Source organism: Empidonax traillii, unplaced genomic scaffold, assembly GCF_003031625.1.
Source record: "Empidonax traillii isolate 1590-97213 ecotype Southwest subspecies unplaced genomic scaffold, ASM303162v1 scaffold299:size639221, whole genome shotgun sequence".
Lineage (NCBI taxonomy): Eukaryota > Metazoa > Chordata > Aves > Passeriformes > Tyrannidae > Empidonax > Empidonax traillii.
In genome coordinates this window covers 121,801-143,825 of record NW_020955492.1, presented here as the reverse complement: position 1 = coordinate 143,825, position 22,025 = coordinate 121,801, and the positions used below count along the sequence as shown (strand labels likewise).

The 22,025-nt window shown below is 44.0% G+C and overlaps 1 protein-coding gene across 1 annotated transcript in view; it reads left to right on the top strand.

Moving 5' to 3' along the window:
* The first annotated feature begins 8,281 nt into the window (after positions 1–8,281).
* The window catches only part of ARHGAP40 (Rho GTPase activating protein 40), a 24,564-nt gene continuing 10,820 nt past the window's right edge, over positions 8,282–22,025 (top strand). The window contains exons 1-3 of the mRNA XM_027890848.1: positions 8,282–8,665; positions 16,488–16,690; positions 21,053–21,273. Coding sequence (XP_027746649.1) covers positions 8,478–8,665; positions 16,488–16,690; positions 21,053–21,273 — 612 coding nt within the window. The 5' untranslated portion in view covers positions 8,282–8,477. The remainder of the gene's footprint in view (positions 8,666–16,487; positions 16,691–21,052; positions 21,274–22,025) is intronic.

The window sequence follows — 22,025 nt, the reverse complement described above, 5'->3', positions numbered from 1 at the left end:
GGTGACCAATATATAATGCAACTGGAAGGATATCCTCTTTAGGCAACAAGTAAATACAGCTTTGCTGATGAAAGTTGTTTTTCTCGGCCAAGGTAAAGCTTGGACAATGTCGCTGTTTGAAAACAGCAGGGCTGGCACAGTGGAAGGAAATCCCTGCATGGCTCACAGCGGAAGGGGGATATGAGGCTGCAATATATACATCCCTGCAGCTGATCCCTGATACCCTTGTTTTGGTCAAATATTTCAGAATCCTGGCCTCCCTCCAGCTCCTGCATAGGAAGGGTAAAAGCAGATAAAGGTAACAGCTGTATTTAGCTGCAGTATTTCCTTTGACTAACGGGAGACCTTTGACTCCTGGGAGCAGCCCTTCTAATGATATCCCTCCTCCAAGAGTTTGAGTTCATTCACTCCGTGCTTCCTACACTCTCTTGGCCAGCATGAAACAGGCGTGAGGCTTCCGGATGTTTGCAGGCCAGGAAGAGTTTGGAACAAGCACAGAGCTGCCAGGTCCATTGGGAGAACTCAAGGCTTTACAAAATACCAGCACTTGTGGTGAGAAAATGCTCTTTGGAGAGTGGCTTTTTGCAAGGCTTTTTTCAGCTGCAATAATGTGCTAGCTGGAAGAAAAAAGAGCCAGGGGAGCAAATTGATAAGTAGGACCAAGGAATTGCTTCTTGAAGCAAGAATTCCTGTGAATTCTGCTTGTGTGGTCTGTGCAGTTCTGTAATGGATTAGCATCACCTCATTGTTAGCAAAGCAGATGGCAAAAAAATCTAGTCTTTGTAAAGGTCAGGAAGCTGCCTCTTAGTTGCTGGCTGGGGATCTATGAATATCATTTAACCTCATATGAGTACTTTTTCTGACAGTAGTACTGAGTCAGGTGTCCTGGTTCATTTGGATCTCTCACAGTTCCAGGAGGATGTACACTGTGAAGCCAACTTTATTACGTGGGCTTATCAGGTAAAAAATTCAAACAAGGACTCAGTCCCTTCTCAGTGGGATGGTATAGCTTGTTAATTTCCTAATTAATAATTAATTCACAAATTGCCTAACTCCTGTGCTTATGCAGAAGCCAGTTTCCCAGCTGATGGTGAGAATGCTCATCCTTCCTTTTCCATCATGGTGCAAGCATCACAGTGGAAAGCCTGGGAGCCTCAGTAGTGCAGATGCTGATGGTTTAGCTTGAAATCTTTTTGGGTAAGGTGATGTACTTAAAGCTTCCATCATGAAAGTTTGGTTTCTACCATTCCTGTGGGTTGTTCCAGTTAATTCTCAAAAGTTTCAGTCTTATCAGAAACTGCTCAACAGTTGCTTTTGCAAAGCTACAGGGAAAGCAGGTCTCACCTTCTCCCCTCCTGCGTATCTGCAGCTCTTGCTTTAGTCCAGCGGTGCTGCTGCCAGAGTAGGTCAGACTGAGCTGTATCAGCATTTTTGGGCCAAAACCTGAGCTGGAATTGAGTCAGCAGCCACAGCCAAGTTATGTCCATGTCAGAAAACAGCCACTGTACCAAAGCTTGACCGCTTAGACCAGCCTGGTTAAAACATATAGTCCAGAGTGTCAGTTGTGTTGTAAGAGCTGTGAGGTAAAACACAGTTGCTGTAGTTCATCTGTTTGTGTGTTATGTCTTGGTTTACTTTGATGAATTCTTTGTAGTTTTCAGCTCACCTGCAAGTCTGAATTGAATTCCTGCTTCTTTCACTTTTTGGATTCAACAGTTCTTATTAATTGGATGATCTATGTGATGTCTTCTTTTGACCTTCGTGCCAGCCCTTAACTGCTCTGACCTTGCACACTAGGTGTGAGCTGACGAATAAAAATCTGTCTTGCAACATCACTGGGCATTGATACCCAAGACTGCATGTGTTTGACCTTCTAACTGGCCTTCCAGTTAGAGCAGTGGATTTTTTAAAAAGCGTAATCAGCATGTGGGGATTTATGGACACTACTCTAATCCCTGACTGAGCTTTGAGATGATCTTACACCACTAACCTCACCTGCCCCATGTTCTTCCTGTAAATCCTGCACTACCGAGCTGTTTGGGAAAGTCTGTAGCAAGCCTTTCCGTCTCGTCATTGGCCCCCTAGATAGGTCATGCCTGACATCTTCCAGTCCTGGTTTTCATAAAGACTCGTGTAATTAAACTTTGTCATTAATATTTTGGAAAAACAAGCCCTCTCCTAATGAATTAACAGACTCCTGACTACTAATAGGTCTGTGAGAGCCATGAGCTGTATTGCGTAATCAGGTTCAGCGTCTCAACCAGTTTTGTTCCAGCTGTTGCATCGTTTGTAGATAAAACCAGTACGAGCAAGCTCTGTGTAGTGACTTCAGAGCTGGATGCCAGCAAAGCAAAAATAGTCACAGCTGACTTTTTTTGCACTTCTGAGCCTTCAAAGCAGCAGCCCAACTCTGTTTCTGTCCCTGCTCTCTTCTCAAGGGCAAATGAGGAGAATGCCCATAAATATAAATTACAGGCCACTTGTAATCTGTCTACACACAGAATTTTGGATTCCTCCTGGTGGACCTGTCACTGCAGAAGAGAGGACAAAGTAGAACAGAAGCCTGTTAGGATAAGTGATGGCACTTCGGAGTAAAACAAAACTGTTGCTTAAAAGGGGAATAATTGGCACTTACAGTTGCCTGACTGCGAAATGAGAGCTTCTACTACTCGACTGTATTAAATCTTTTTATTTTGGAAATAACTGATTGAGCAATCAGTATCTGTAAAAATGCTGCTCCCTTGGAGAGAGGGGTATCCTTCTTTTCCCTGCTCTGAGAGTGATGGATCTTCTACCCACAAATAAGCACAGTGGCATTTCATTCCCAAGTACATGCCCTGTATCTGTGTGTGTAGGGACAATGTGTGGGGACCTATTTAGTAATTATGTTTTTCCAAAACATGAATTTTGAGTATTGAGGTTAGTGGATTTAGCTTTTATTGTAGTCATTCAACAAGACAAGTTTCAACGATGCAGAGGGAGTTCCGGACAAATCTCTGGAGTAGTTTCAGCTAGTCTGACTCAATATAAAAACGTACAGGGGAATTTTTGAAACTGTAAGGTACTAAAATATGTTAAGGAAACAAAACCTCTCCTAAATGAGACACTGCTTTGAAAACTGCTTTTATGCTTAGCCTGTGCTCTGGTCCTTATGTGTTTAATTTTAATCTTAATAAATAGCTTAATTTTGTAGCTATGATCAGGTCACGCCTACTTTTCTCCTCCCATTCTTACTGTCCCTGCTAAAACTCCAGCTTATCTGAGCCAAGCTGTCAGTAGGTATTGTTGTCTCATAAGCTTGATAGCTCTGAACCATTTGCCCCACACTGATTGCGGGGCCGTGCCATGTGCATGATCTCCTCTCAGGAGTGGATGTTTGGCATTCTTTGGGCAGTAACTCCTATGGGATGCTCAAAAACAGACTGACTCATGGTGAGTTCAGCCCATGGAGCCTATCCTGCTGCTGTGACTATGGTGCAGGAAATAAACAAGATGACAACTTAATCCATCACATCTTTGGGCTGGGAACTGGGGCACTGAAGTCAATAAGAGTCCATTTCTGACACTCTTCCTATTCGTAGCCCTGTTTCCCTATCCATTTCCCACCAGAAAGAAACAGAAAATCCAACTTGCAAAAAACAAAATGAGAGTTGTGAAATGGGCTGGGATGTGAGTGTGGAAAGTGGAGATTTTGTAAAAACTTATTCCATGAGAAGTGAGGAGGTGCAAAGTGCTCCATGGTGTTGGGGTGAGCTCTGCAGTGTGTACTCAGTCCAGTGTGTGCTCGGCTGGCATGAGGTGCTGGTTACTCATTGCAGCTGACAGGGAACTCACTGGTCCTTCCTCCCCACCTGCCTCTCTTCCATCACCGTAGCAGTGACGTGTGGCACTGTCAGCTGCCTGCAAGGATAATAGTTCCCTGTGTTGAAGAAGTGAACAAGCATCTTGCTGGTCATTAATCTGGTGCCTGTCACTTCTTTCTGCCTTTAGCATCCAGCAGGAAAGGTACAATTCTTGCAAGGTACAGCACCCTGTGATGTCAAATACATGTTTGAACAGGGAGGTAAACAAGATCTAAAACCTGCTGAGACTTCTAATTTTATACAGTCTTAAATGCCCAGGAGGCTGAAGCACATTAAATTTAAATTAATAAGTAAATCTTGATTATTCATCAGAATAAGTGTTTTTGAGTGTTAAGAATAGCTGCTGTGTCTTAGTGCTTCCTCCCATTGTTACAGCTCTTCCTTGAGGAGTGGAAATGTTTTGGGTGATTTAAATTGCATTTACAGTAGTAATTAGGTTTAAGCATCTTTGCAGTTCACCTATCTGAATATACATCTGTGTCTAAAGAGTGTATAACTTTTCTTCCCCTCCTCCTTCATTCCCCCAAGACATACCATTGTCAAACAGGGTAGACAATTGGATGCAGTTGTGTACCCAACACTGGCCCATGTCTCTGGCGGAGATCTCTGCTTACAACTGCTGCTTCTGATGGTGATGTGGCGAAGTGGCTCTGTCTTTGCCAACTGACCAATCCCTCTGTGCTACAGCATTGTGTCCCCCCAGATATGCCCTTTGCCCAATGTTGTTTTCCATATTCTTAAATGAGAGATTGTTATATGCAGATGGCTATTAATCTCATTTTAGGAAACACTTCTTGTTGCTGTTTGTCTGCTGCTTGGAGTCCGGATCCTCTGTTACAACTTTTGGATGCAGTGAAGCAGACCGTGTGCTCTGACATACAGCTGTGGCTGCAGACACGTTGGTCTTGACAATAAGCAAGGTCTGACTGTTCAATGTTGGGGCTGAGCCACCCCAAGTGTGGGTAGAGAAAGAACGTTTGAGGCGGTGATGCTGGGCCTTTGGGCAGGTGATGCTTTATTCCTCTGCTTGCACTGGCTTGATACTCCAGCTCCCATGGGCATGTATGTGTCTCTCCCAGTAGGATGACAAATTAGATCTTGTCTTGTGCAGTAAAGTCACGAGTGGAAGCACTTTTTAGGGTCCGAGTGTTGCTGTGGCTGTTTCTTGACAGCTGTTTTCCTTAGAGGTGCTGGTTTGCTTTCCCACCTTAGGGCACAGCAGAGCCAAACCTGTTGCAGAGCTGACTGCTGAGACTTTCTCCCTTACCCAGACCTGATGGCAGCTTAGCACTGTGCCCCAGACCACAGCCTGGGCTCTGCTCCCTGCCAGACTGGGAATAAGCTGGGACTTGGATAATCTCACTACCTCGGTGGCTCCAGAAACTGTAATAATCTCTTAATCTTGATGGATCTATGTGATGGATGGGTAACACTATGTGAGGATTTTCTTGTTATGTGGTGGGATTGAGGGGGGTAAATTACTTTCAGCTTTTCCTAATCTTAAATGCCCTAAAAATAAACTGGCTGGAGGAAAAAAGAGTTGCGTGTTATGGGTTTTGGTTGCATTCAGGTTTTTCCACTCCACCCTGCAGTGTGTCACTTGCATTCATTTTTCAGGGTAAAAAATTACTTTGGGGATGCTTGAAAGAATGTAATGTTGTCATAAAACATTGTGACGCAGCTCATAGGCATTGTGTTCAAGCTGACCTGAAGGCACTGATGCCGGACTCTGTCAAGCACCATGAAGAGGCAGGGGATTCCCTGGCTGGGGTCCAGGCTGGGGATTCCTTGTAGGCTGGATGAGGGTTCCTGCAATCTGCAGGTCTCCAGCCTGCTGAAATTACTGATTGTCCAAAAGCATGTTGGATGTTTTTCCACCTCCTTTTGTTTCTGAAGAAGTCAGGCCAAGTCATGTCGGTTTAGCAGGAAGTGTAGATACCTTCAGAAACAACTCATGCACTGAAGCGGTGATGGTAACAGTGCTGAGTCTGTACCCGTGATTCATTTGAACTAATTGGCTGCTAAGAGCATCAGTATGTCTTTGTCTCCATATTTGAGTAAGATTCAGCTCCTGTGATCCAGATAGTCTCATCCTAGTGAGCCTGTCTCATCTCTAATGATGCCAGGAAGACTGTCCTGGAGCGTGAAACATGCTGGAGAGCTGGAAGCCAGAGTTGGAATATTTAAACTGATTCACTCTGTCTGAAAAAGCAGACTCAGCTGGTCTCATGTTCTGTTCTTCCACCTCTTTTCTCACAAGCACAATCTAGGAGATAAACTTACTGATTGCTCCTCTCAAATACCATGAATAACTGAAGGCCAGACAGGAGTGAAGACATGAGAGATTGTAGATGGGAGCACAGCTGTTATTATCCACAGAGATCTGGAAGTTCAGTAATGCTTGTGTACTGCTTTATGTGAGTAATCAAAGCTGAATGTACTCTTAAAGAGTTCTGTCTTCATTTTGGATACTTTAAATTTACCTCAGTTGTGCAAGAAGCCTGGCTGAGTTATCACCACTGCATTAGAAACCTGTGAGGGTGAAGCTAGCTGGTATGAGTGTCTGGGAGCCCCTGTCTTCAAATTTACTCATCAAAAAGGATGAGCAGCTGGCTGCTGAAGTTATTAAAAGAAATGTAATGACAAGGAACATCACTGAGGGACAAAAAACCATTGACTTGCAGTGCTGGAGGCTTAGATGTGATTTTGTGTACAGGAGAAGGAATGGCCTGAGACCTAACCCCTTGTTTCAGGGCAAGGTTCATTTGGTGGGGAGCTGTTTGGAAAGGCTGGGTGGTCCCTGGGGAGAAATTATGCTTTCCAAAGTTTGTAAAAACAGCAAAGCTTAGAGCAGCCACATCTCCTCTCACAGATGCTTTTGTCTCTCTTTGCTCTGCCCTTCCATGTCTCACATGCTGGGCAGTGTGTGTGTTCACACACGATGGTAATGCTTCTGTCTGATGTAGCTTTGCAGCAACTGTTCTGTGTGTCTGTATAAAAGCATCAGAATTCTTTAGATGTGCTTTTTGCCTTTTTCTAAGGTCTTCACTCTGAATAAACTTTTATGATTGGAGTCTAGAAAGAAATTCTTGGTTGTGAGGGTTGTGAGGCCCTGGCACAGGTTGCCCAGAGAAGCTGTGGCTGCCCATCCCTGGAAGTGTTCAAGGCCTGGTTGGATGAGGCTTGGGAGCAACCTGGGATAGTGGAAGGTGTCCCTGCCCATGGCAGGGTGGAACAAGATGATATTCAAGGTCCCTTCCAAATCCTTCTGTGATAATATGCTGCCTGTGTATAATTCTGTGCTGTTGTAAAACCTGTGGATGTGTTTTGGTTATAACTGTGAACGTCACAAGCTGGGATGTTCTGTAGTTCATCTTGGTTTGGAGCTGATGGAGGAGGAGCTGTATGGATAAGAGGAGTTTTGAATTTTGAGGGGAGGAATAAAGTTTCACAGGAACTGTAGGTAAGGAAGGAAAGAGAGGAAGGTTGGCGGAAATTCCCATGAATATTTTCACCTACTTATGTGGGGAGTTGTTAGTGTCCCAGACCAAACAACTTCCCTTCGTCAGCAGCCAGGGTCTGATGTTGGGCAGTGAGGCAGCATTCCCTTGGCAGCAATGTGGGCTTAAAGAGACTGGATTAAAGCAGTGACTGGATAAATAGCCATGTTAGTAGGAACAAAACTGAAATGGACTCTTTGCATCCTTTTATGAGGGATTGTCTCTAAATTGGCTGATGCTGCCCTTTAAGCAGTTGGAGGCAGAGGGGGCTGAGCTGTAGATCCAGCCGTATGGGAATATTGGAACTACAGGGAGGGATTATTACTTGTGCTGGATAAGCTTTGTGTACCTTCATTAGGAAAACTTAAATAATTATCACTTTGGGGATTGTAAATAGTAAACATTATAAGAAAGGAGAGTTGCAGAAACACTGAAAGGAGGTTTGGTGGAGAGAATAACAAGGACAGAACAAACCTGTCAGGGATGGCTGCAAGTAATCAGATTGCTTTAACCCTTCACTCTCTTGTGCTTTGCTTGTTGATGAGAATTTAAAGAATAATGTGGATCTTGCAAAATATTCTCTGTGGGTGTTATGGGTTAACTTTGCTCTGTCAACACCGGTGTCTTACATCCAGCTAGGGTTTACTCACTGCTCAACTATGGCAAGAAATGCTGAATTCACTTTTTTAATAAGCACTTGGAGTTTTTTCCTGCTCTCCCGAAGTCCCCAGACAGATATTTCATGCTTTTCTTGATGTTCTTTTACTGCAGGGAAGTACAATTTCAAAGAGCAAATAGGCTGTTTTGACTCCTCCTTCCCAAGGCTGTGAGAGGGAGTAACTTTTTCACGTGGCTGAGGCTTATGTTAATGTTTAGCAAGCCTTAGCTTCAGCCCAGCCTTGGAAATAGTTCCGTGCTTTTTTATGTGTACTGCGGGCACTGAGTGCTGGCTGTGGGCTGTCTCCTTCAGCCCCTCTGCCAGGCGTGGGCGGCTCAGCCTCAGGCACTTGAAGGCTCAGGTGGATTTACTGTCACTTCTCCGGGGACTGCCGAGGCGGGTGGACGCAGGGAGGGAGGAGAGGATGCTCACGGCCACCCAGCCGGCACCTGGTGGATGAGCCGTTCCTTGAGTCGCCAGCGGTGTTTGGAGGAGCACAGATGGACTGACTGCCGCCCTCCTCCCCACTTGGACATGGACAAACGTGGCACGTGTGGCTCCTGGATGGCCAGAAGTGGGATTCCCAGGCCCCGGGTGGTTCTGGCGCCTGCCCGGGCAGACAGCCGTGCCCAGGTGCCGAGCAGGTACGGAGTGTGGAAGCAAGGTGAACTTCGAGTAGTGAGGAGGCTATTATATGCCCTTTATATAGGGCTTTGAGTGCCTTAATCCTGAAATGAAACTTTGTTAAAACCCCCTTTCTTTTTTCTTGCACTGGTTCTGTAATTGGGCTGAGTGCAGCAAGCTGGAGAAGTGGGACCTGCGGGACTGAAGTGCTGATTGCCTGTTCCGTGGTTCATTGGTAACCTGCCTGGGCAGCTCCTGGGGTTTGGGGGCTGTTCAGGGATTTGTGGAACTATATAAAGGTAAGAACTGCTTCATTATAAATATCATGCAAAGCTCTAGAGGAGAGAACAGAAATTTGAACCGCTTTGTTTGACAAACACCATCTTGTTGGTGTGCTTACTGGACATTAAATTACTTAAGACCTCATCTGATGTGTATTTGCATCAGCTTAGAAGCTGCATCAAGTTTTAGAGTGTTTCCCTGCTGTAGTAATTGAAATCTGTTGGTTTTGTGTGAATGTACCCATTTTTACTTCTAATCGCAGATCATGTTTTCATGTCTCTGTCCAAGTTCTCATTTTTTCTAGTCTGCTTTGACATTGTGTGTTCAAAGCAAGACAGGAAATCTTTAAAAGACCCCAGACAAAATTTGAGATTAAAAAAACCAAACCAAACAAACAAAACCAAACCAAAAACAAAACAAAACAACCAAAAAATCAACCAAAAACCAACAAAAAAAATCTTGGGGACTGACAAAGGAATGATATAGTAAATTACTTTAAAATTACCTGTGTGTAAGAGAAAAAGATTAACACCTTGAGTATGGCAAGACTTCAGTAAAAATCAAAATATTTGTTAACAATTTATGTTTTTGCCAAACGACTTAGTTGAATTCCAATGTCTGTACTGGTGCTAGAACACCTCTGTGGTCAGGTCTGAACAGATCCTGCTGCAGGAACCTCAAACTTGCTCGCTAACTTTGACCAAAACACTGAACTCCAACCAAGTGGCACTTCCCACTTGTTCGCTCGAAACTCACCACAGGTGAGACGTGTCCTGTGTGTACATGTGTAACCAAGCCTCTCTGCTAGGATTTATCTAAGACGTGCCTGTAACAATACAGCAATGATACACCAGCCATCCTGGCCTTCTAATTGATTGCCTTTAATCACTGTTTATTTTTGATCAGTGACTGTGACATGCTCACTGGGTTCCTACTAAGACACCTACTGGCTTACACAGCAGTGGTGGTGTCTTGGCTCCAGAGCAACACCGAGAAAAAGCCAGTGCTGAGCCAGCTGTGCCTGCTGCTCCTCCTCTTGGTGTTGTAAAGCTTGTCGTACCTCAGGAGGCTCACGAGGGGGGTCACTGGCCCTGAGCTTGCTGGCAGCACTCTAGTTACTAGTTACAGAATTAGTTATAAATTTTTACCAAGGGCTTTTCATGGCAGTGTAGCAGCCAAGCACGTAAGCATGTGTAATATCTCTTCCCTGAGAAATCCACACATGGAACTTATGACTCTTTCCTGTCTTCCCTCATCCCTAAACCTCTCACACATGAAGCATAGCTGAATTCAGCACACCTCTTAACCCCTCCTTACCTTGTGCTGGTCAGCAAGTCACTCTTGTGACCTCTTCAGTGTCTCTCACCTGTTCTCATACAGCTGATCAACAACTTGCAGTTACTCATTCTGTGCTGCAATGCAGGTACAGCTGGTAGAATGGGCAACAAGAAGAAATAAGGATGAGCTCTGTCATCCTGATTTACTAAAGTTCAACATTAAAGAGGTTGTAGGACAAATATTTAGTATGTGTGGATCTGCTTTTGTAAGAAGTCTTTGTGTTAATGGATGATCACAAAAGAAATAAGTTTACAGCCTTTTTGTAGTGGATTCAAACATACTAGCAGCCTTTCCTTTGGAATCCAGGTGGTCCCTCACCCCTTTGTCCCAAAGCTGGGTGCATCAGGTGTATACAGCTTTAGCATCTCATCTGAAGTCACAGCAGTGATGGAAATAAAGTCAAGGTGTAACGGTAGCATCTTTTGAGGATGTGTTCAGTAACTGGGAGGTATTGACTCATTCTGGTCTCGGCAAAATCCCTGGCAGAGTGTGCTTGGGGCTGTGACAGACAAGTCACTAAAGGGCAATGAGTCCATGCTTGCTGCTTCCTTCGTGGGAATCCTGTGCACAGGCTCAGCCTCGAGGCAGCTGGAGGAAGCCCAGGGCAGCTTCTGTACTGAGGGACTAGTGTTTGGACTAGTGTTTGGTGGTTCCCATCCGTAGCCAGTGCTGCTGATCTGTGGGGTTTGGAATCCTGGTGTCATATTGATAGGGGAATTTGACTGTCAGACCAGGTCCTTGTGACTAAAGGATAGATAAAGCTATTCCCCCCACTCCCCTTCTAAGGGGGGAAAGTGAACAATGGGCTCATCTGTAGTGACCTTACAGGCAAACACGAAACCATGTACAGGGAGCATAGCCTTGGTTTCTTGAGGGCTAAAACAAACCCTAGTGTGATGGGAAAGACACCCAACTAACAGTCTAAAATTATTCAAAGCCATTTTTAGTTCAATTCGACAGTGTCTGCATGGGCTTATCAATCCTGTGTTTGTTCTGCTCTGAGTTTCAGTCTGAGGTACCTCCAGGCAGATCTGTAATTACAGGCAACTTTCCTTATTCCTTAGCTTGCTAATTTACCCCCTTACTATTCCAGATGAAGGCCTGAGACAAAGAAGTTGAGATGGAGTTTCTTTATCCTTAAATACTTTAGTAGGGACCCTTATTGGTAAGTTAGAACCTGTGCTTTAGCTAATGTCGCAGTGCTATGGTGGAGGTAACATAGAATCATAGGAATCAGAGAATGGTTTGGGTTGGAGGGGACCTTTATGCCCACCTGGTTCCAACCTGATCCATGGGCATGGATGCCCATGATCAGGTCATGTTGCTCAGGGCCCTACCCAACCTGACCTTGAGCACTTCAAGGGGTGGGGCATCCACAGCTTCACTGGGCAATCTGTGCCAGTGTTCCACCACCATCTGGAGTTCCTGTTCAGCACAGAAAATGTTGGAGGTGCTCAGCTGTAGCAGTGTGATACATACAAGCATGAGAATTCACATCTTTCACTCCACACATCCACAGAGAAAAGGATTTCTATTCTCTCTTTCTAGTGTCACTGGGGATGCCAGGACAGGAGGTGTGGTTGTGCCTTCTCGTGTGACTGAGGGAAAACTGGAACTGGTAGGGATTACTCCACACTCTCAACATGATCTGGCACATCCTCTTTATCACTTGCAGAACAGGCTTCTTCAAAACAACCTGAAATGGCGCTGCTCCCTGAGCTGCTTGCATAATGGAAGATCTTGATGAGCTGATTGCTGTGTTACTGAAAACAAGCTCTAATCTTATTAGCAAATTGTGGTAGTGACATCTTAGCTATTCTTGCTGATGCTATAGAGACCTTCAACTGTGCTGTCCCACATGTGCGAAGTCCTTGATAAAATGCCTTTATAGGAATATGAGTGGTGGTTGGCAGCAGTGCTGGATAAAATAGTCTGAGCTAAAGGAACTGTGACTTCTCATGGGGGATGTTCTCAGTGAAACTACTATGTGAGCAAATCTGTGGTCAGAGATATGCAGACATATGTCAGCAGTGGCACTGCTACTAAGATTGCTTTAATTCTGGTTCTTTGGCTGCTTTGGTTGAGTTAAACATGAGAAAATAAAGCATGGTAACAGTCTATTGGGTAAGTTACTGTTTGTTGCCACCACAGTAATTTTTTTTTTTTTCAAGACACTTGTGTTTCATGCTCATGGTCTGAATCGTTATAAATGATGCTGCGACTTCATGGACTGCTCTTAAATTGCTGTTGAGGTTAATTCAGACTCAGTCTGTTTCTTTGTTTCTTGTGTGCATTTGTGCTTGCTCCAAATCTTTGGAAGTGTTTTTAAAGACTAGGTGCTCCTTGTGTGGCAGGACTGCCTTGTCTGACTGAATTCTGTTCTTGTTGCCTTTTTCTCATCTTAGTTTTTCTGGAATCGGTATTAAAGGAATTCTGTTTTCTTGGCTTCCAGCTGTTGCCTCCTGTTCTATTTGAAATGCTTGAGAAGGAACCTCCTTATTTATTCATCTGCTGGAGAGGTATTTCAATGAGGGAGGGATGTTGAGCAAGAAGAGTAGTATAGGCAGCTCCAGGTCCTTTGAGCAGCTCTCTGACAGGAATGATTCAAGCCTGGAATGAACAAATGCATAGCAACAGTGTTTATTTTATTTTGATATTCAAGAGGGTGAAGAGTTGCACGAGTGTTTGCAATACATTTGCAGTGTATTGACAGTATCTAGGAACAGATCAAGAACTACTGAGACTGTTTCCCAGCCCAGGATCAGTGAGGCACCATCACTTGGAGTCAGCACTGTGCAGGCCTGGGGAGCTCCCAGGGACCCACATGGAGGGAATGGAGAGAGGAAATAATAAGAAAATGAACTGTGTAAGGTCCACGCCAGTCTAATTACTTATAACTCTGTCATTAACACAGAATTAGACTGTAGGTGTTAGGCGAATCCTAAGCCCTGCTAAAACTGTCTGTGCTCTTAAACAAGAGGAGAAGGCTGCATTAGGATGGTCAGTCTTTCCACAGAAGCCTTCCTTTATGGTTGTCCTTAACTAGATCTTTCTGCCAGTTTGCTTTTTGTTGGATCAATTTTTAAAGCTTCATAATCTGATGCTTTTTTGTTACATTGACAGTGCAACAACGTGAACTTGATTATTGCACCTCCTCTTTGCCCAGTTGCAACCAAGCGATTAACATTTTAAGCCAACAATCTCTGCCTTCAATCTAAACTGTTGCTATGTTTGTATGCTGCAGGTTGCCCTCCAGTTGACTCAGGAATGCAAGGAGGAAGAACAATCTTTCAGGTGCACTGAATCTAAAATTAACCCTCCACCTGGGTAGCTGGATTTGCAAAGCACTGTGCATTGAGTTCAAGAAAAAAAAAAAAAAGGAACTTAGACCAGAAAATAAAACGTTTTCTAAATGTAAAAACTTGCCTTTGGTGTTGTCCTTTGAAGCAGGAGCAACAGCTGTAGTTTAGCACTTCTAGAGATGGTCTTTGCAACCTGCTGCCACTTTGTAGAACTGCTGTGTGACAATAACATCCTGCACCTCAGTGCAATCGAATTTGGTGCATGAATACCTGGGCCTGTTGAGGAAAAAAGTCAAGATAGTTTTTAAGTTGCTTGACACGTAAGTAGTTCAGAGATGGCTTTTCTAGAATAGTTTTATAGTGTGACTGGTTCAGGGGTGTTTTGGTGCAAGTAGTACTAGAATATCTGTATTTCCAGCTATAGAAGGAAGCAAAATAACTGTGGGTGGTGTGGAAACACAAGTCAGAGCGGGATGGGGACAACAGTTTGCTATTGTGTGGCAAAACTATATCCTTACACCAGTACTCTGTGCAAGAGTCTTGGTGTGGACTGAAGTAGATCAAAAACAGCTGCTGGAAAGGCTATAACCTGAAACCTGGGCTGAAAGGATGCTGTGACTCTTCTCAGGTGTGCACCAGGAATATGCCCTAATGCCTTAGATAAATAATGTTGCACTTGTAGTAACATCTCCTGGACTGAAACTCACATTCAGGGTCTGGTATCTACGTAAGTCACGCAGGAAATCAAGTCAAGAGCCACTCTTTGGATAGAGCTGAAGACTGTATTTATGTTGGCTTAAAATTGTGTTGTTTTTTCCAGTGAGTATGGGGAAGGGATTGTCACAGCCATGTGTGACACAGGCTTGCCACAGAGCACATCTGCTATGTGCAAGCTGCTGCTCAGGTCTAGGGAAGGTTCTGCTGGAGCTACAAATCTAAATTCTGTTTTGGTGTGAATCTATGGAGATTTTGGGGGTGTTAGATTAGCCAGCTCTAAACCAAGCTTAACACAAAAGGAAGATACATTTCAGAGCAGCTTTGATCTGTATAAACTAAGTTCTACAGGAGTATAGGGCAGTTACTTAGGGCAAAAAGAGTAGTTTTTGTGCCTGCTGAAAACCTGTAGTGATATAATTAGGAGAGCTTGTAAAAGATGGTCCTTAGTATTCTGTGTTGGGAGACTGCTCTTCAGTGCAAGTTTCCTATGCCAGTGTTTCTGACACTAATATGGTCAAAACTAACTTCCTCAAGATAATATAAAATCCTTCTAATTAGTTTTGTGTTAGTGTTGATTTCTATTGACTGGTGCAAAATAGAATCCTAGTGCGATATCATGGCAAGGTATTAAACAATCTTTTTTGTTGCTAGCAAGGTGGCTTTGTTTAATCTTATGAATAGGTTGTCAGAAAATGTGAGAAAATGGAGAGGAGTACTAAAGATGAAGAGTTAATGAAGGCTGTGATCCAAATTTTTAACTCCTAATGGGTGAAGATATAAGTAAAAAGTTGAAATGGGAAATAGTGAATTGGGGTGGTTACTGCAGTGGAACTGAGAGAGGTGGATGTAAACTGTGAAGGTAAAGAAGAAGTAAATCTTAGATCGACTATTTACGTGTTCTTACCAGGTTGTAAATTGGCTGCCTGTGTGCGTGTGCACGTTAGAATAAGGTGTGAGCATGATGTGTGTGCACATGTGTAAATACAAGTTAAGAATGTCCTATAACATGTGTCTCAAAATTGGCCTTTTATGACTTGAAATGCCTCTTCTAACAGAAGCAAGTTAGTGCCAGAACTGCTAGTAATGGCTTTCTGGAATGAAAGGGGCTAAAACTTTCCAGATATTTTGCCATCTATAACTTTCAGAGTCCAGGAGTTAGGAGTCTAAACTGCTTTTCATGTGTGTTCTGTTGTCATGGTTTTCAAGGCATAAGACTCAATCTGCCTTTTTATTTTTTGTATTTTTATTTTTCAAGAAACTAGAAGGGAATTCTGACCTGTGTTTGGTGGTGGTGGTGGCTGTTCCCAGGTGTTTCTTAAACCACCCACAGTTAGTATAGTGTGCCACCTCTTTAATTTTGTATTCATAAGTGAAACCATTGAGGTGTTCTCATAAGTATGTTCCACTTATCCCTATTTTTTTTAAGTCTTTGAAAAAGAAGTGTAACAGGGTCTAAATGGCTTGTAACCCTTTGAAGAAAATTATAATTCATTTTAGGAGAGGCACTGTTTCATGAAGTAATGAGAACATCACAGCTTTCTGCACAGAGGTTGAAAGCTGAACGAGGCCAGTTTGGGACTTTGGCTGCCCCTGAATGAATCAACAGGGTGGTAAGAAAATATTCCATATGCTTGGGTTTCCCAGGACACTTGTGCTGTTTCATAGCTAAAAAATCTGGTCTGAGCAGGAAAAGGGGGCCTCAGCCATCTGAGTTTTTTGTTGCATGAGCTGAAGTGCAGGAGACAGAGCTGTGCTGGTTTTTGCATACGGAGCGCAGACCTACTGGGTTTGGGCTGCTGTGGCTGGGAGCTTCCAGGCTTCCAGGTCCTTGGAGCACACATGCACCAAGCTTGGAGAACATCCTGGTTGGATATGAACGTAGAGGGTGTCCGTGCAAGCTTGCAGGGGAACCTTGGAAGCAAGAGTGTGATGGTAGGTGGTGTGTTGGAGGTCACTGGAGAGACAGCATTGGAAAAACTGTGTTAATACTCTGTCTTCTCACAGGTTTGGACAGGAGTTTTCCCAGTTCACGAGGGGATTTAGTCCCAACCTTGTCTGTGTTGCTAAACACTAAGCACAGCAAGTTCAGTGCTTACCTCTATTTGGCTTTACTGCAGTCATTAATCAATGAAGACTATACTGTGAATGCTGTGAGTGAATATGTGTAGCTTAATCCCTCTCTCCTTATCTCTTCCTCTCTCAGCACCAGAAATTGCCCTTGCAAAATGAGCCAGCTTCCTCTGAAGAGTCCTTTGGCATCCCCAGTGTCAGAGGGCATGAATTCCAGGGTAGAGGCTTTGGACAACTTGTCAATGGACAGTTTTTGGCTAGAAGTAGAGAACATTAAACTGAGCGCTGAAGCCGAGCAAGAGGAATGCAGCCTTGCAGATGTCAAAACGCAAGAGGGTAGGTTGCCAAAAATGTTTGGAGTGAGGAGAGGAATGTGAATATTTGAAACAGAAAATTTGCTTATGCACTTGAATGATTTATAAGCATGTGGGAGTATGTTTAGAATATTATCAGTCAATCAGAGATAGACATATTATTTTAATTGGGTGGTGGGTAATGCCCTGCAGAAGGGGAGTGCTGACCTGGCCTGGTTTTGGCTTCTGAAGCAAAGCTGACTCTAAAGGTCAGTCACAGAGCATGTTCAGGACTCCAGATTTTTTTCGAACAGCCCCACCAAGTGGAGAGGATCTCACTCCCAGTGCAGGTGGCTGCATGGAAAACACCCTGTGAAAATTGACTGTGTTTTGGAAGGTTTGTTTATGTATGTAGTTCTGAGATTCATTATTGTGGCTGTTATGGGAGCTGCGTCTGTGGAAGGCAGACTGTTTCCTCTCTAATTCACTGTTCAAGAAAACACAGTAAATATCCAGAAAGCCTTGAGTCCTTCCACACAAGGTTTTTCCAGTATATCTCTTTTTTTTTTTTTTTTTTTTTTTTTTTTTTTTTTTTTTTTTTTTTTTTTTTTTTTTTTTTTTTTTTTTTTTTTTTTTTTTTTTTGCTTTCTTTGGAGAACTGTTTCATGTGCATGGGTGTTTCTGATGGACTTTCTGTAGCACTGATTTTATTCAGTGTTTTAGAATAAGTGAAACCTTGAAACCTGAAGTAAGTATATGCAGTGTTTTGGAATAACTAGAACCAATTGTATTCCAAAATTTTTGGAATACAGTTGCCTCTTATAGAATCATAGAATTTTTTCCACTGAAAGAGATACAAAAGCCCAAGTTATTCCACCCCCTGCCATGGGCAGGGACACCAGTCCAGGTTGCTCAGGGCCACATACAACCTGGCCTTGAACACTTCCAGGGATGGAGCATCCACAGCTTCTCTGGGTAACCTGTGCCAGTGCTTCAACACCCTCATGGAGAAGAATTTCATCTGAATATCTAATCTAAATTTTCCCCCTTTCAGTTTGAACTTCAGTTTAGTCCTTGTCCTGTCACTGGTGAGCAGGAACCTTTTCCTGATGAGCATTTCCTTTTGACATGGGAGGTACAACATCCTGGGGTGTTTGGAGGGAAGATAAGTGGTGACATCTACCCAGAGATCCCACAGTTTGGGATCACACCTTTCCTGGGTCTATTTTGAAGAAATAAGGTCAATAGCTCTCCTGGGTAGATAGGGGGGCTCTGGAGAGAAGAATGTGAAGATCATCATCTGTGTTTGCCATAGCAGGCAAGACATGATAAACATTAGGGTTTGCTGATTGTGTCCCTACATAAAGAACGCAAGTTTGCTTTTTAGAACTGGATGAGATGCAAAGTGACCCAGAAAACAAGTGCATCAGGAAGGAGACTCTGGAAAAGAGACCATGCCATGAGATGAAAGACTGTCTGGGATATCCGAAAGATTGATATGCTGGAGGCAATTTGATTACCGTGTGTAAGCAGGAAATGTCTTTTAATGCTGCATATTAATCTGTCAGGCAGGAGCTGGCTGCTTAATTGGCCATTGAAACCAGACAGACTTGAAATAATGCTCTGAGTAGCAAAGCCTTCCTGACGGGCTGGGGAGGGTGGTGCAGCACACTTGGGCTCCTGGTGCCTTCTCCAAAGGAGCTTAGGCAAATAAGGGTCGTGCTGGAAGCATTGGTGATGAGGGGAAACTTGGGGGGTGTGGAGGCAGAGTTTGACTGGTGCCTGTTGGCTTTCACACCTCTGCAGCTTCTGGTTGGAGCATGGATGTTTTGAGGCTCCTCAGAGCCAGAGGCACCATTGCTCTTTGCATAAATCCCAGGAAGTGCTTGGACAGTGGCAAACAGCTCCATCTGGAGACAGCATGGCTCAACCTGAGAGATGGCTGATCACAATCACAGCACAAGGGATGGTGAGGAGGCTGTGTGGAGATAAGGCATTGCTAAAAAGCTGACCCAAATGGAGAACTGGCTCCTGTGTAAGCCCTGTGTGAGGGGAGGTGTCGTGGGAAGCTGCTCCTGACCTGGTGTCAGTGTAACTGTGCAGAACTGGGTCAGCTGAAAGGTGCTGATAGTCTTGTGACCTCACTAATGGTTGATGGGAGCAGAAAGTAGCTTTTTCCTGGAATACAAACAGCATTGTCCTTTCCTTGCTATTGCTGTTCACCCAGCTCTTCCCAAGGCCTGGCAGTGCAGCTGGCTCGCTGCCACTAAAATACCTGTTTACATCCTTCCAGCATGTAACCATGGCTGAGAACTGTCTGCAGAGTGATTTTTCTCCACCTTCAAAAACTAGATAAGAAACTGTGCTTAATGTTTAGTCTGAAATTGTAGGATGTCATAGCTATCCTTTAAATACTTGGAAACTGAATACTATATTACAAATGCTCTTTGTGACTGGCTTATGTTTCGAATAAGTCTTTAGAGGTGGTGTTCTTAAGTTTTTGCAAAATCATTCCTAATTGTTCTCTGCTGAAGTGCTGCTTGCTCACAAGGCAAGTCTTAGCAGCTCTCCAGGTTTAAGCCTGCAGCTCAGCTTCTGTGGATCTCTGTTCTGACCTGTTTTTCTTCCATTTTTGTCCTTTCCCATATAAGTAACCTATTTTGCTGGTTTCCTTTTGTGTTACTGGCAAACGTAACCTGGCCAAAATATTAAACAGAGGAATTACAATCTGGTGCTTTGGCATCAGAAGGGGCAGTAGGCTCACATGGATGCTCTTTAGTATTGTGTACTAAATTTGTTTCCTGTTATGACTGGAATGGCTATTTTCAAAATTTGCAAGCAATGCTTTTCACTTCCTCCGGTTCCCAAAGGCAAAATAAACCAGAGGCTTTTTTTGTTGTTCTGCTGTGAAACCATAGATGTAGGACAAAAGTACAGTGAGGAGTTGTGAGTGGGGCCACGAGTGGCTGTGCCCAAATGAGCACTACCAGGGGGATGCTCTGAACTGTTAGATACTGTTAGAATCAGACATGAGAAAAGACCAAAACTCAAGACCATGTAGGAAAACCAGATAGTTTGTCAGAAGATTCATTAAGGGAGTTACTTGACTTCAAGTCCAGGTCTATTTGTTGTGGTGTGATGAAGAGAAATGTTGTTTCATTACAGCACCTAAAACCACAATGAATATGCTCTGAAGGCTGAGAAGAGTTTTAATTGTCACAACATGTGTTTGCAAGCTGTGTGAACATAGAGGTTTCTCCAGAAAAATGAAGTTATTTAATCTCTCAGGAAGAGCTGTTTGGCTGCTTTATTATTGATGCATCAATAATAAAACTTGGCCTGAGCAACTGTGATAGCTGAGGAGATGGAAGTTTGCATAGGACAGGAAGAGTGGGAATGGACTGTTCTGTGTCAGTCAGTTCAGTTTTGATTTTTCTTTTCCCAGTATAAGCTTTGGTAGAGCTGTACTGGAGTGAATTAATGCGGGGCATAGAACAGAGAAGATAAAGGCTTTGTGGTGTTTGCTGTGTTAAAGTTGAAACTGCCTGCTAAATTTTTTCTTTTATCTTTCAAGTAGTTGCCTTGCTCAGGGCACTTTCTCACTTGCACTTCCTTATGAGTGCAATCCATAAGAAGAAAATTGTCTTCTGTGTTTGAAGTGCAACTTTATTGAGGAATGAAGTGAACTTGAGCTGTTTTAAGTGATGCTGCTGTACTGTCTCTAGGCTTCTCACACTTCCTTCTGAATCTGAAATGGTCTTTAATTTTAGTGATGTTTTGAATAGGCCCAGACATAAAGGGAATACACAGAGCAAGAATAACTTTTTTGCTTTTGTTGAGTGTATGGATACCAATCCACTTAAAAAGGTAAAGAGTAGGGATGGTGTAAACAAGTACTTCTGCAAGTATATTAAATAAAAAACATTTGAATCTACCAGATCAGGGTCCGGATATTAAAAGAAAAAAGAAGCTGGTATAAAGTTATACGTATAGATAAATAAAAATTCAAATAAATAGCCAAGAAATTTGGAAAAGTACAAAAGCCAAATATGCAGTGTTGTGGCTTCTCATAGACCTTTTGTCTGTTCTCGAGAAACTGTCAAAGGATCACTTGTGCTTCAGGGAGACATTGCCTTTCCCTCTAGGGTGGCTGTGTGCGATTGCCAGCTGTCAGAGCTCCCCTTTGCAGAGGCAGCTGGGTACCAGGGAATAGGGCTAAGAACTTGAGAACAGCTGTGGCTTCCTAACCAGGATGTGTTAGGAACCTAACCTAAACTTCCAGTGATGTCGCATTGCCACCTCAGAAAGGGGATGGCTCAGACTTCAGGTTTCTCCCTCTGAAGCATTGCAAGCACCCAGATTTCCTTTATCTGCTCACTCTTCCTTCTCACCCCTTGCCTGGCAGAGGGAGAAGCTGAAGCTGAGTGGCTCCAGGACGCGGGTCTGTCCGAGCTCCTCGGAGACCGTGGCTCAGACAATGACAACCTCGTGCTGCTCTCCACCCTGACCCAGACCCAGGCGGCCGCCGTGCAGCGCCGGCTGGACACCTACTCCCGCTCCCGCAGGAGGAAGAACAAGCACCCTGTGCGTGATGTCCGGGACATTTTCGGAGTGGACAGCTCAGAGGTTTGTTGATTTAGTGGGATCTCTTGAAAGGCCTTGTTGCCTTCTGGTAGCTGACTTGCCTTTCTGGGTCCAGGGCTGCTGTCATGTCCAAAGAGATGATCTCATCCCCTGAGCTGAAATGGAGCTGAGATTGGAGAAATTCTGCATCCTGGTTGCAGTGCTGTTATTACAAAACCTGCAGATCCATAAGCTTCCTAGAGGCTGCTGGAACAATTTTGTATCCTGCCTCTATATGGTGTCTACAGCATGGCAGCCTCATGGAGCACTGACATCATTTGTGGAGCCCCCTCGTGTCTTCTTTATTGCAGTGACATGTTAAATCATTATTAACCAAAAAAAAAGGACTTCTTAAGTTCAGTTCTGATAAGCTGACCTCGTGCAGCTGGAAATCCTGGAGGAAGACTAGAACTGCCTTTTTTGGAGGGTTTGGGGTTTTTTGTTTGGTTGCCTGGTTTTTTTTTGGGGGGGGGGAAAGGGGGGAGTGTTTGCTTGTCTAGGGGAAATGACACTGCACTGTCACTGCAGAGACCCGGGTTTGATTCCCGGTCGGGGCCCCTCCCCGGGCAGATGGAGCTCGTTAGCCCTGTAAGGCAATCCATCTACGTCCTGAGGACCTCGCTGCCACCGTCCAAGCGTGCTTGGCCCCGGCAGATGAACCTCAGGATTAAAGGGTGGGCTCAGTTCCGCGCACACTGTGTCTCACCTAAAAAATCCAATGCGCAGGCTGGAAGGTGGAAAGACCTTCCCCGGTT